This window comes from Carassius gibelio, chromosome B16, assembly GCF_023724105.1.
Source record: "Carassius gibelio isolate Cgi1373 ecotype wild population from Czech Republic chromosome B16, carGib1.2-hapl.c, whole genome shotgun sequence".
NCBI lineage: Eukaryota > Metazoa > Chordata > Actinopteri > Cypriniformes > Cyprinidae > Carassius > Carassius gibelio.
In genome coordinates, this window is record NC_068411.1 from 5,492,845 (window position 1) to 5,507,463 (window position 14,619).

At 38.3% G+C, this 14,619-nt stretch overlaps 1 protein-coding gene across 1 annotated transcript; it reads right to left on the reverse strand.

The window, feature by feature from the left end:
* Positions 1-411: 411 nt before the first annotated feature.
* LOC127974856 (single-minded homolog 1-A) lies at positions 412-13,965 on the reverse strand. The gene is made up of 12 exons (XM_052578423.1): positions 13,820-13,965; positions 12,997-13,497; positions 9,376-9,458; positions 8,726-8,815; positions 8,516-8,624; positions 8,349-8,434; positions 7,848-8,047; positions 6,829-6,935; positions 6,053-6,200; positions 3,085-3,250; positions 2,084-2,486; positions 412-1,326 (listed from the first exon to the last, which is right to left on the reverse strand). The coding sequence occupies exons 2-12, from the start codon at positions 13,169-13,171 to the stop codon at positions 638-640; spliced, it is 2,256 nt and encodes a 751-aa protein (XP_052434383.1). The 5' UTR covers positions 13,172-13,497; positions 13,820-13,965; the 3' UTR covers positions 412-637.
* Between the last annotated feature and the right edge of the window lie 654 nt (positions 13,966-14,619).

The window sequence follows — 14,619 nt, forward strand, 5'->3', positions numbered from 1 at the left end:
ATTTGCTTTAGATTTGTGTAACCATAATATCACTGTGCTTTTATGAGATCAGGTAAAGATTCATAGTTCTCATTAAATCTCTTACTTTGAGAAATGATTTCGACAATCCCCATTCATTCAAGAAGCTTATAATAGTGGTTAAGAAAAAAAAGTAATAATCAGGTACTATATATAAAGTATTTGACAAACAAATTATTTTATGGAATCTCTTCTCTGTGAACAAATGAACAAATGTCCCTGTAACAGATATTAAGATCTCACAAACTGCAAAGTGTACTTAAATCATAATTTTTTTTTCATGTTTTCCAGTAAAAATATCTAAACATCCTTAAAATAAGATCAATTTACTTATACAAAATTACATAATATAAGATTTAATTAATTTCTTTTAGATTTTTTAGATTTTTTCTGCTTAAGGATGAACCTCATTATAAAAAAAAGAATAAAATAAAAAAAATATCCTTCAGTAAATATATGCTTTAAGGATGTTCAGTTTATTTACTAGAAAACAATGAACAATTGAGAAAAAAGTATTTGTAGAATTTGTAGGAATGAAAAAAAAAATCTAATCAGAATTTCTAGGCTAGCTCGAGTGAGAGGGTGAATCGCTGAGAGGCGGTTCGTGATTTGATAAGCATCAGCTGCCGTTGGTGATAATGACGGAGGTGCCTTTATGGCCCGGTGTTTGTTCAGCCTGCATGCGTAGATGAGTGGCCATGTCATAATGGGAGGAACCTGAGCAACCCAGGGAGTATCCTCTAAAGCTCTCTGCCTCGTACAGATGTTCGAGTGCGTAGCTGGTGAGCGAGTAGGCTGTGTGTTTTTCCAGGTACTGGCGGGGGTGTGAGGGGTATAGCGCTGGAGTAGGAGAGACAGCACACGTGCCCGTCAGGGGCAATGGCTGCTGGTGTTGCTGAGAAGAGGACAGCTCGCTTTGCAGGAAGTCTTTACTTTTACCCAGTCTGTCAGGGATGGGGCTGCTGAGACGGGACAGAGGAACAGGGCTAGGGGCGGGGCTTATAACCTGAGCCGGCCCCCGACACACCACGCTCTGCAACGCTGACTGGGGAAAGTCGTTACTGTGAAACGATGAGCCGTGGCTCTTGGCCAGACCATTTGTAGACTCCAACGGTATTTCTGTAGGAGCCTTTCTCAACTGCAGGCGACTTTCCTCCTCTTTGATCATCTGTTGCGTGGCTCGAATCAACGTTTCAATCTTGCTGGGCTCTTGGGGACTTGCGCGGCATTGGTCACCACGGTATCGGTCACCTGAATCGCTCGTGTCAGGTGAGCTGACCACGCTGTCCTCATCCCAGTGACCCCTCACTGCAAGAGAGAAAAACAGTGTTACCATGAGGAAACAAACAGTTCAAGGAGCAAAAATGAACAATGCTTTTCTTTGGATAAAGTCAAGGGCTTAATATACCAGGGGTGTCCAAACTCAGTCCTGGAGGGTGTCCTGCAGAGTTTAGCTTCAACTCCAATTAAACACACAAGCTAATCAAGGTCTTACTAGGCATACTAGAAACTTCCAGACAGGTGTGTTGAGCCGAGTTGTAGCTAAACTCTTCAGGACACAGGCCCTCCAAGACCGAGTTTGGATATCTCTGCAGAAGACCGTATTTGAAAACCACTGTCTACAGTAGAGAGCTCCAGCTTCTCCAAGATTGCTATTGTCTTGCTTATTTAAGCTCCAACTCCAGTCAAATACAGCTGAACCAGCTAATCAATATGATACTTGAACATTACAGGCAGGTGTGTTAAAGCATGATTGGAAATAAAGCCTGTAGGAAAGTAGCTCTCCAATAGCAGGGCCGGAGACCCCTGGTCTATAGACAGATGAGTTGAGGATTATTCAGTTCTTCAGCTCTTATTTATTAACAAATGAGAAATTTGGTTCTTATAGGTCATTGTTTTTAGTATGTTTTTTTTCTATTTGGAATGCTCTTGCCTATAATCTATAATTTGTTCTAACACAGTTTGATTTAGAAAGGAGTCGGTGGAAGGCCAAAACATATTGTTTCTGCTCAGAATAAACCAAAACATTTGGTTTCTAACCACAGATCCAGTGAAAGAAACATACCCTGCAGGCTATGGATGGAGGTGATGTGGGGCATCACACCCTCAAAACTGTCCCCGTTCTCTGACGAAGACTTGGGTAACGGGAGGACAGAGCGGGCTGCGCCCCACCACGCCTCTCGCCCGGGCTGAGGTGTGCCCAGGAAGTATCGGCCAGCCTTACAGCGACCCCTCTCGCAAGACTCGGAGTGAGTGTGGCTGTAGATGTCACTGGAGGTATGGTGGTCGTCTGTCAGGGGTAGGCCATAGCAGAGCGGCCGTGGTTCTGAGAACTGCCGGTACACGCATGAGGAGTCTATGCCTTCACACTGCTCCAGAAGCTGAGGAGATGCAGAGTCTGTGAGGGGGCTCCCTCCCCACGGGCTATCCTGATCCGACTCTGAGCGATCCGTGGGGAAACCCGGATACTACACAAAAAAACGAATATGCATTAATACAGTGTTTCCTCAGCCTGTTCCTGGAGGCACGCCAGCAGTACAAACGTTGGATGTCTTATCTGGTCCACCCATTTCATGTCTTTGGGGATTCTACTAATATGCTGATTCTCGTTTATTTGATTAGGGCGATCCTAAAAATGTGTAGTCTTGGGGTGCCTCCAGTAACACGACTGTCCTACTTGTCCAACGGGACTATCCAACTTATAACTTTATCACTGAGGGCAAAGTTGTGATTTACACACATGAAATCACAGCTTTGACGCTGGATCAACACCCAACATTCCTATCATCCGATACGAGTCCTACATATATCTTAAACCTTACCTCAAGCCTACCCTTAAAATTATAGTGCAATGATTGCATGTTGTTCCAGGCCCTAATCCTATCCCTAACCCAACACCTAAAATTAGAAGGCAATGATTGGTTTATGGAAATGTTACTAAAGGAACGACTAGGCATGTCCTAGTTGTGTAAATCACATTTAAAGTCTTCCCAGCAACAGAAGACCATCCTAGTGCTCCTAATATACCATTACCAGCTAAATGGAAGGCGTTTCTGTGATACTGACCTGTGGATAGGGAGAGAGTCTTGTTTTGGTCTTGGTACGGGAGACTCTGCTTTTGCCAACTCTTCTGTTCTCGCTGATGGGGTTGGACGGGCTGTTGTAGGTGAACGAGGGTTTAGTGGACGTCACCTGATCTAAGGACAACTGTAGTCCTTTGTACTCCGTATCCCTGTTGGGGAATGAAAGCAACATTGAGCCTCGAACCCAACCAGGTGTGCAACTACACCGCTTATCTCGGTATTAATGTTTACTGGTGCATTTTTCCTTTTCATTTTAACCACTCAGAGAAATGTAGGGTCGGGCTTTTTCTTTAGATGCTTCAGGCTCCATGCTCATTTGTGAAGCAGTGTGTGAGGAAAACTCAAGGACAGAAAATGAATTGCATTGTTTCTCCTGCAGGATTGGAACAAGGCTCCTACAAACATACGGCAGAGGGCTGGAGGCTCTGTTCAAATACACAGTGAGATTAAGAGCTATGTCTGGCTAAATCAAACCCACACAGGGATCACCACACAAGGCATAACTAGGAAATGGGAATTGATTTCTCAGTAAAGTGCTGTATGGATTTCTGTTCCCAGTGATGTATAACTTTCAGAAAACGACGGCTAGAGCGTATGCTAGCCAGGCGCCGACGCCAGATTCCCTCCTGAGGCCTAGCAGCCTGGCTCAGACAGCACGCAGACTAATGGGATTGCATGCAGATGGCAACATCGTGGAAAATGCACTCCCAGATCCACGGGATCTTATGAAGTTGATGCTGCCGTAGTACGCTCTATGTAAATACAGAGTTTTTCTGAGGTCAAGGCCCGTCGACAGTAGCCAAAAGCCTTAAGGTGATGCAACAGGTTGGCTGGTGTCAGTGGTTTAGCGCATACACACAGTCTCATTCAGCTCAGCCACCATTCTCTCTCTTTCTCACACACACACAATCTCATTTCACACCTCACAGCCCGTGTGAGTAGACTCTGATAACACCTCGATACGTTGCCAGACATATCCACCTCTCTTCCTTTTCTCACTAAAGACTAGCTGTGCATTTCTGAATGAGAGCACATGTGGAGAGGTTAAACAGGAAACAGATCTCGCACTCGTAATGTCTACACTGCAACGCACACCTTTAAGGAAATCATTCTTCTCAGGGAAACTGAATCACGGATGATGGCGGAGAATATCACCAAAAAAAAAAACAAAAAAACAAGAGAACTCCATTCATGGACACTCTTGGCAAGCTGTGAGCTATAAACACTCATCATCTTTACAGCCTATTAATTAAACCTCATAAACACTTTTCCTTTATAGCTGTGGCTGAAGAGTCTGACACTCGCGGGCTATTGGCAGACTGGCATATTAAAACCAATCCACTTTGTTTTAATGAAGGTTTTTATAGCTCGCAATTCATTTACATCTGTAACAGATAGATAGCAAAGGAGGCATAAAGAGCTGGACTGGGATGGGGGGGGGGGTACTCCAGATGCTGGCATCGCTTCTAATGGGCTCTCTGGAAGTGTACGCACTAACCACTCTTCCATACGTCTCTCGTTTAAAACCGTAGTGTGAGCGATGGCTCCATTGCTCAATCCCACCTCATTCTTTCCAGAGAGTTCCAGTGGAAAAGTTCATTGTGGTAATGCACGGAGTTTGTCAGTATGAATGCATGACAAATAAATCACCCTCATTCCCTGGCTCCCATGCAGTTTCTGTACATGCAGCTGGCATATTATATAAAGCAAGAACAGGAATGACACCCCAAACTGACTGATGAGCATCAGGGCAGCTTTAACTTCCTCGGTCACTGTCATGGCTGGACTTGCAAACACCATAAATTTGAACCTTAATGATATTGTATTGAACATATTGCTAGTTGTAAGTCATTGAGAAAGGCCTTTTAGCTGTGTAATAGTGGACTAATGTGGATAATTCAACACAACTGTAGACAGAAGCTTTAAGAATTGATATGGGATACTACACTTTTGCCTAATACACTGCATGCATGTTAGTCATGTACAACTGGATTCAAGTATGTGTGTGTAATTGCATTATTGAACAATTAGAGGGTATACTATTCTCACTATTAACTTATTAGCTTAGTTGCTTATTAGCATGCATGTTACTAGAATATTGGCTGTTTATTAGTATTTATAGAGCACATACAGTATTAAAGCCTTATTCTGCATGACCATATTGTAGATCCCTTAATCCTACACCATACCTAAACTTAAATATTAATGAGCAGCAAGGTTTTTTTTTATTATTTAAGTGTCCCATGTTATGTTCCAAGTACATTTATTAATTTGAAAATATAATTTTGTTTGCATATACACTACTGTTTAAAAGCTTCTTTTTTTCAAGAAATGTATATTTTTATTCAGATAGGATAAGTTCAAGACTGACAATAAAGACTTGTTACAAAAGACTTCCATTTCAAATAAATGTTCTTTTGAACTCCCTATTTATCATAGAATCCTGAAAAAATAAATAAATCATACTCAACATTGATCATAATAAGAAATGCTTCTTGAGCAGCAAATTGGCATATTAGAATGGATTTCTGGGACGCTGAAGACTGCAGCAATGACTGCTGATAAATTCATAGGAATAAATTAGATTTCAAAATATATTAAAATATTAAAAAGTGTAGTAGGTATTTGTTATTACAATTTACAATGACGATATTAAAATGTTATTGTAAATTGTAATTACAAATACCTACTACACATCAAGGGTTTATATTCTTTATACATGCTATTAATAATGGAAACAGTCAAGCACAAAACTAGGGGTAACAAATACAAGAGTCTTCAAAAATGAACTATAAAAATGATACTAAATACATGAATTTATAGCCTTGCATAGAAAGTGTTCATTGTCTGAATTTAATTGATGACAATTAAACAACAGTGTATAAAGATCTCATGGTGTTTTGAAGATGCATATTTGAAGAGGCATAAAAAGCTTGACATAATGTACTCACGTGAGGACGTAGTTGACGCTGACGATGCAGTGCGGTCTGGACGATCTGCTGTTGTGTACGATAGTAGCGTAACTCTGTACCCACACCCACCCACCCTGCTTAGCCAGGAATCGGTAGTATTTGGTAGTGACTTGTCCTTTTACCAGCACTACAGAGAGAAAAACACGCGCAAACAATTAGAGAACATTTCTAACACTTTCACTTCACATACGCTTCTTTTGCAAAACAAAGTGAAAAAACGATTCATTAATTTGTTGTTTATTTCCATCAGCAACGTTAGGATTTAATTTTTTGGTCCTTACGTGTGGTTCATTTAATCTTTCTTATTCAGGAAAGCTAATTACTGCTTTCATTTGCGTATTTAAACCATAAACTGCCATTTCTCTTTCAGCCTAATAACTATTTATAGCAAATAATGTCAAATACTGTGTCTCTTTAATAAGCTGTGTTATGCTGCAATCAGGAATGTAATAAATAAAACAAAAGATAATAGAAAATTGTGTTTTTAAGGACTAAACGTGTAGGGAAAAAAAAAAAATCTTTTTCAATCCAGTTCACTAATTTAGTCACTAATGGATTGCATGTTTAATCTAAACTCGTGCTCATATCAGTATGCTGAGATCATATTCATCTCCTATAACGTGGTATTATCAATTACCATGCTCAGTTGTACCCTGAAGACGCACGCTCATGACGGTGAGTGCTGACAGTCATCCCTAAAAGATGCTGTAAAGGGGACGTGAGCAGAGGAATGAGGAAAAACAAGCCCAACTCACACAAGTGGTGCGCGCAGCGGAGATGGAAAGTGTCACAGCTGTGGACGTGATGATAAAGTGTCTTCTCTATTAAGTCTTGCGGCTCGTAGCCAGTGAGCTCCGCAACCCTGACAAACACAGAACACAGAACGGAATAACAATGGTGTTGGCGTGAGCACAAACACCTGTCCACACACTGGCACATGCAGGAACGCGACAAATTTGGTTAAACGTAAGCCCAACGTGCAAACGTGCATGTGTGTCTAGCTAAACACAGCTGCATATGCACTCAGTGTGCGGAATATGGATAAAGCTGCATTTACACAATCACAGAGGCACACAAGCATAGACAAGAAGTTGGTGCTTTGAAAATTATATATATATATATATATATGTATATGTATATATGTAAATGTGTATATATATATATATATCTATATATATATATATAGATATATATATATATATAGATATATATATATATAGTGTCAAAGGTCTGAGATCACACTGAAAACTGAAAATATTCTTTTTACATTTTCTTTTGTTTGTTTAAATAAAGTTATGTCATAGATGCACAGACAAGAAGGTTCCTAGACCACACTGAAAATCGTTTTTTTAGTTTTTTTTATTAATTCATTCGTTAATTTAGAGATTACGATTATGAAATACAATTAAATACACATATTCTGATATTGAGCCTTATTTGGTCTCTATGACATAAAATGAATAACAACACACTGATGACTTTTTTTGGTCAGTTAACAAATGCAAGCAAATTAGTGCCATCATGTACTATCCTTTGTCCAAAGATGATCTCTGGAACATTGGAGAACATGCATCAGGTTTTGTTCGTGGCAGCTTAAGTGTATGCCAAAGTGTGACATGGCAAAAACACTGAGAAACATTTTGATATTCATGTTTAACTTTCAATTTTGAATGCCCAAAAAAAGAAGCATTTTCATTCATAGTCTCAGGCCTTTGGTCCCCACTACCTATATTATCAACACAGCAATACGCAGAAGCATATGAACACACGGTACCTGGAGTCCAGGAAAATGAGTTTCATGTCCAGGCTGGCTCTGAACATGAACATATTGCTGTGGAGCTTGATCTCGGTGACTGCGCTGGGGGGGAGAGAGTGACCCACAGCCACCAGACCCACGTTCTGATAACAGCCGTCGAACGGAGACATGTCTAAGCTGTACTGACGGACCTTCAGATAGCCGCTGCAGTGAATGACCTGTCGGAGAGCACGGGCACACACACATCTGTAGTATACTTCACTGCATCTGTGATCATCTATATGCTATCTTATATCAATGTATTCTTCGCCTTGGCTTGCACATGCATCAAAATCTGTATATTTGACATTGCTACTGTTTTAAAATATGATGCCTATCGGGGACAATATCATTAAATCTCTACTACACAATGAAGGAGGATATATTAAAATCTGCATATAATGAATATATTTTAATGCAGCTGTGGAGACATTTATTAAACACCACACATAAGAAAGGAATGAAACTATAATGGCTTACCTTGTAACCACCACACGTCAAGCCAGCGTTTCTCTTAGCAAGGACGCATTTCATTCTCAGGAAAAAAGACCTTTCCATTTCATATTCTAGAAAAAGAAGAGGAAGCAGAAGACGGTGAAGGAGCGGTTGGAGGGTGAAGGTGTGAAGGTGTTCGGTGGATGTCTCACCGTGGACGAAATGTGAGTGATACGGCTGGTGAGGCGTCAGGACTGCGGTCATCTCGTCGTGGTCAGCCGGGTGGATGTATTCATAAATGCTGTTCCCCGTCAGCTCTACCTGTTAAAATGGACTTTTGTCATTGCAGTCAAACAGTGGCCTGATATAAATAGGCTATAAATAAAAGCAATCAGCAGTACATAGGAAGATGTGCACTTTACCTGTGACAACCCTAAATGCACTGATGCAGTTTCAGAAATGTACATGATTTTTCCATCAGGAGCTACCACAAAAATGAAGCCATCCAAAGTCTAAAGAGAATTTGTAAAAATGAATTAATACATTTATTCACATCAATTAGCATCGTGAAAGCGTGATGTAATTCGGGTGGAGCAGATAACGTTCAACATTCGAATCAGGAGATGAAATTAATTTTCCATATTAAAATAAATAAAAATATAAAAAGATGCAGGAAGCGCTCATATAAAAGACAATGTAATTATTTAAGTGAATTATGAGATATCAAACAAACTAAATCTTCGGAAGAAACACTTTCAAACGAATGACAAATATTGATATTTAGACGGGCTAATGCTTTTCGCAAAACAAAACAAAATAATAATTATAATAACAATAATAATAATAATAATAATAATAATAATAATAATAATTATTATTATTATTGTTATTAATAATAATAATAATAATAATAATAATAATAATAATAATAATGTAAGGCGAATTCTAAGTAGATCTATACGATCATTAAAAAATACATTTTAGAATTCGATACCAGATTTTTTAGAATATGAATTATTATACCTAAATAATACCAAATATCTGAGGAAGTAGACGATTAAAAATTGTGCACCTGAAGCAGATGTGATCCTATCTCTCGGCCCACATTGTCCAGAGAACTCGCTCGACTCACATGACCCCAAGATTCCCCGAGACCTGCGGGACCCAGAAAACACCTCCGATTATTACAAATAAAAACATAATGAGCCTTAAATATGTGACAGTCCATCGGGGTACTGAGAGAGCTAATAAAACCAATCTTAGCGCATAAATAAAATATCTCTAATTCGAAATTTGTTTTGACGGGGGGGAAAAATAAGATCAAAATCTACAACAGCACACAAAAAAAATACCCACAACAAAAATAATAGTCTATCGTCATCTGCCGATCAGTTAGTCAATATTTTAACACCGAATTGACTGTAAACAGGCTGAATGTAAATGAGGAGTATTATGATGGTCCCGCGCAGGCGGAGGAACTCGATAAAGCAAACAATCGGACACACACAATCCTTATTGAAATGCAAATCACACGAAAACAAACATCAGATGAAAGCAAAAGCTCTGATTCCACTTTAATATTAAACAAACATGGACTCCGCGTTTATCCAGCAGAAACAATCACATTACTGCTCAAACAGCTCTCCGAAAAAGAACCAAGTTCTTCCAGAGCCAATAACCGCTCGGAAAAATAATAAATAAATGAAAACATATCCAGAGGAAACATGTTTGATGGCGTTCTTATCGTTAAAAAGCAACTTTTCTCTTGCTGATTTTAAAATCAAATGTTTTAGGATTAAGTTAGCGTGAAAGCCACAATTCAATCGAGCTCTGATTGCGTGCTTTCTAATTACAGCTTACACTTAAAAAGTCTTTCATTTATCCAATTAAAAAATAAAAAAGTAGGGTAATGATCTATATTTTAAGGGCAAATTATTTATTTTTCATTGGTTCAAGTAAATGTGAATCATTACCCTTATTTATTATTATTATTATTTATTTATTTATTTTTGATGAATGGAACAATTTTTTTTCAGTGTATGATAAAATTATTAAATAATAGGCTAGCAAATAATACTAATAATAACACTACTAGGCCTACTACTACTATACCACTAATAATAATGATGATGATAATAATAATAATAAATTGTCGAAACAGTAATAACTGTTCTTAACAATAATAATAATGATGATGATGATGATGATGATGATAATAATAATAATAATAATAATAATAATTGTTATTGGGCGAAAAGCGCGTGGATCCTAGAAGAGAAGTTGTGATATTTCGCGGGGAATTGTTGAATCTGATTGGATCTGAATATCCGCGGTGCTCGTCACATAATAAACTTTACATCATCGATAAGAGTAAAACACTTCACACAAAATACATCACTGCATCTCTCCAGCGGAGATGTTTCAGTTGCTTGCAATAAAAGAAAGCCCTCAACTGAATGTGATGAGCTCGTGTTAAAACAGTTCTTCTGTTTCTGCTAAGAATAGTTTCTCCCTCAGGCCAGACATTTATTACAGCACATCAACCCTAATGCGTTTATCCTCCAAACGAATTTACCAAAATGCCTAAGTTAGCCTATTCTTTAGCGGACACAATAGTTATTAATAAGCTTCTGCCATTTTTAATTTTCAAAAAAGTGAAGAAAAAAAAAATTTAAAATAAAAATGACGTCCAAGAGGAATCGCTAATAAATAACCTACTACGAATAAAATTCGTATTTTTATTGGAAAATACATACATAAATAAATACTACAACCGAACCTGAGCGAAAAAACATAAAACAGTCTTACTAACATACATGAAATGAATAAAAACAGAAATTAACGTCAGTTGCATGAAGTTAAATGATTAAACTGCTGGGATATTTTGACAATTATTGGACCGCGGTGTCCGTCAGAGATATTCTCTTCACATTCGAGCAATAAATAACCACCATAAAACCACCTTCACCTTCATTTTCTAATAAAACTTTACTGTCTCATTTCCTCCAGCACTACATGTGAGCTGTCTGTACCGTGACCTCGCTGACCTTTAACCCGGGAGCTGTTTCATTCACATGATATGTTGAAAAACATTTATTTACAATCTAATGAGTAAAGCACATGCTGCAGTCCCGTGGATGGGAAAATGCTACACGTTAGTGTCTATCCCACGATAAGATGGAGAGGGAATGTGTTCCACCACATGCTTGTTTCATCTGCCTGCTATACAGTACTGCAAGCCGAGAAAATGCGTGTAATTCACACGGATATAAATGCAGCAGTATCTGTAAATACTGTATTACTCCACTCGTGTTTCTCACTTTCTCTTTATGTTGTCGATTGATGGAAATTCGTTCCACAGACATAGGCTACAACAGGTTTCAAACATCTTAATTATTATATTGGGAAAACAACATATCCTACATCTAACAGTACTAAATAAAATTAAAGAGACGAAAACCTAAACATGGATAAGAACACACAAGAGTCGCGCGTGCGTTGACGAAAATAAACTAAAAAGAGGACGGTCGAGCTGTTGATAGAGATGTTTTTAAACACTTTAAGGTTGTCTATTTTTTATGATATTACTCGTCAAACGATCAGTTTCAGTCTCCAGGAGCTTGTTGCTGATGAAATGTCGATGTTTATGCGCTGTGCTGAGTGATGGCGTATCCAAAAACTCGCGATTTGTATTTGGCTTTTTTTTTTAATCGTTTTTTTGTTATTACACTGGTGTCATTTATTATTATTACTATTGATAATAATTTGGTGTAGCGTATGCAGCTACTGATGTCACGTATGGAGAAGCGTCAGTCCGGTGATAATTGGCGCAGTTCGTCTTCAGTCACGCAGAACAGAAGGTGGAAAATAACGCGAATCATCAGAATAATCAGGATCTACACTTACGTTTTCTTGCTTTAATAAAACAGCCATCCAATTCACGAAATGCTTTTGATGTCTGTTTGGTTTTTTTAATCACTTTATATAGCCTTTATATATATATATATATATATATATATATATATATATATATATATATATATATATATATATATATATATATATATATAATAAAAATATATTTGTTGCCTTACAATAACAATAACAATAACAATAATAACAAAACAATAATAAAAATGATAACAAAATATTAGTAAAAATGCTACTGCAATGAGGCAAGGGTGGCAGGCCACAACGACCCGCATGTTTTAGCTCTGTGTTTGCATTTTAAAAAAAGAACAGGCCTTCTAAAACGCTATTAAAACTTATTTATTAATACTGCACTTTGATAACACCTTTGAAAGGATTTCTGTCCTATGCTTTCTGCAAATTGTGCATGAAATCCTGTGGTTCTTTAGGGCCTAATTCTAGTTCAAAATACTGTTGAAACAAAACCATAATTTTTAAACAAATAGCCTAACACAGTTTTAATAATAATAATAAGAAGAATAATAAGAATAATAATAGTATCCTAATTATTAACATGTCAGTAACTACAGCACCAATAATAATACTACTACTACTACTAATAATAAACAGTAGCAATAATATTTGTTTAGGCTATGTATTATTCTTAAATATCATTGTTGAGAAGAACCCTAATAATGATGTGAAGCTTCCCAAAAATGTATTTACATTTAATTATTTACAGATGGCTATCGTATTAATTCTGCAAGGGTAACGACCGACGCACCTTCCGGGAAGACGATCCTCATCTTCAGGTAGCTGGTGGTGAGTCTGATGATGGAGGCTTTGTCCAGCTGTGAGGTGATGGCCGAGGGCAGGGGCAGCAGTTTGGCCAGCTCATAGAACTCGCTGTTCTCCTTCTCCCTCCGCGTGCGCGCCGCGTTCTTCGACTTCTCCTTCATGCTCGCGCTCACTCACAGGTGTCTCAGACCCTTCCGCTGCTGTTCGCTTCGATCTCTCCACGACACAAACTCAACCGCATGCGTGAGGTCTCCAGCAGTTTCAGCAGCACGGGGAGCTTTCAGAGACCGGGACGGGTTCCTGCCATCGCCAGAACCCAGCAGTTCACGGAGCTTCCTGAGATGTCTTACACGCAGATGCGAGACGAACAGAGCTTCGTCATTATGATTAGTTTATTTCACACACTCATGAAATCCACTCAGGCCCAGAATCTCTTCGTGAGGGAAGTTCCATCCATCCATGCATCCATCAGATGCGCGTAACATTCCTGGAAAACAGCAGAGCCCATATTCAGTTCTTTTTCTACTTTCAAATGCACGTTTTATTTATTTATTTATTATTATTATTATCATTTATTTTTTTAAGAAGAACATACCATATCGAAACTTATTACTTATTCTGAATAAATGTACATTTACGATGGACAATATTGGCTAAACTACGCATTTTTCTATCTTGATATCTGCTCCGTGTCTATTCATGTTAGATGACATTAAATGTTTTTGATTACATCGCATTCATAATTTCCACATTTTGCCACTTTTATAACTTTCCCGTTTCAATAGACTAAACCTCGCTCGTCTTCTTACCTCAAATCAGACCGCGCTTTAAACTCGCATCGTCTTCATAAGTTCATAACTCCACAACGAGAAACATCCAGAGCTGCGCGCGCGCGTTAATTCACGCCGAATTCCACAGCAAACACGGGAAACATGGCATCGTTGTATCCAGGAGGATCTTGTTTGGAGGAGAGTTTGTTGAAGTCTCTTTCTGCCTGAGCAGCACACGGACCCTCCCCCCGAGCTCAGCTCATTGGACACCGAAGGACCAGACAGGATTTTCCCATTGGATCCCGTTCACCAGCGGCCGCTCCATGAGAAGTCTCGATTTGTCAGAAATGCTGACCCCTGACCCTTAACGCACTATGAATAATATTTGCATTTAGAGTTCACTATCTATCTATCTATCTATCTATCTATCTATCTATCTATCTATCTATCTATCTATCTATCTATATAATTTGTGCACGGAAACAGACTGAACTAAAAGCTATTTTTTTATTAAAATGTAAGCATTAATCAATCACCTAAAATATCCAACATAGAAAAATAAACACATTGTATATTTAATCGTGCAAATGTTTAAAACTAAAAAGCCTATCTATAATAAATATGCAATACATATAGGCTACATATAAATAACATGGCCCTATTTTCTTATGGTTTAACTAAAAGGATTCTGCAACAATACAAATACAGCAAAATCAAGCAGGCGGATCTGCTGTCCATGAAAGAAAAGAACAGTATTGATTCAGAGGGAAACAGAAGGAGTAGATCCCACTTTTCTTCTGATCAAGAGCCAGCAATTTTGTCAACGGCGATAGTTTCTT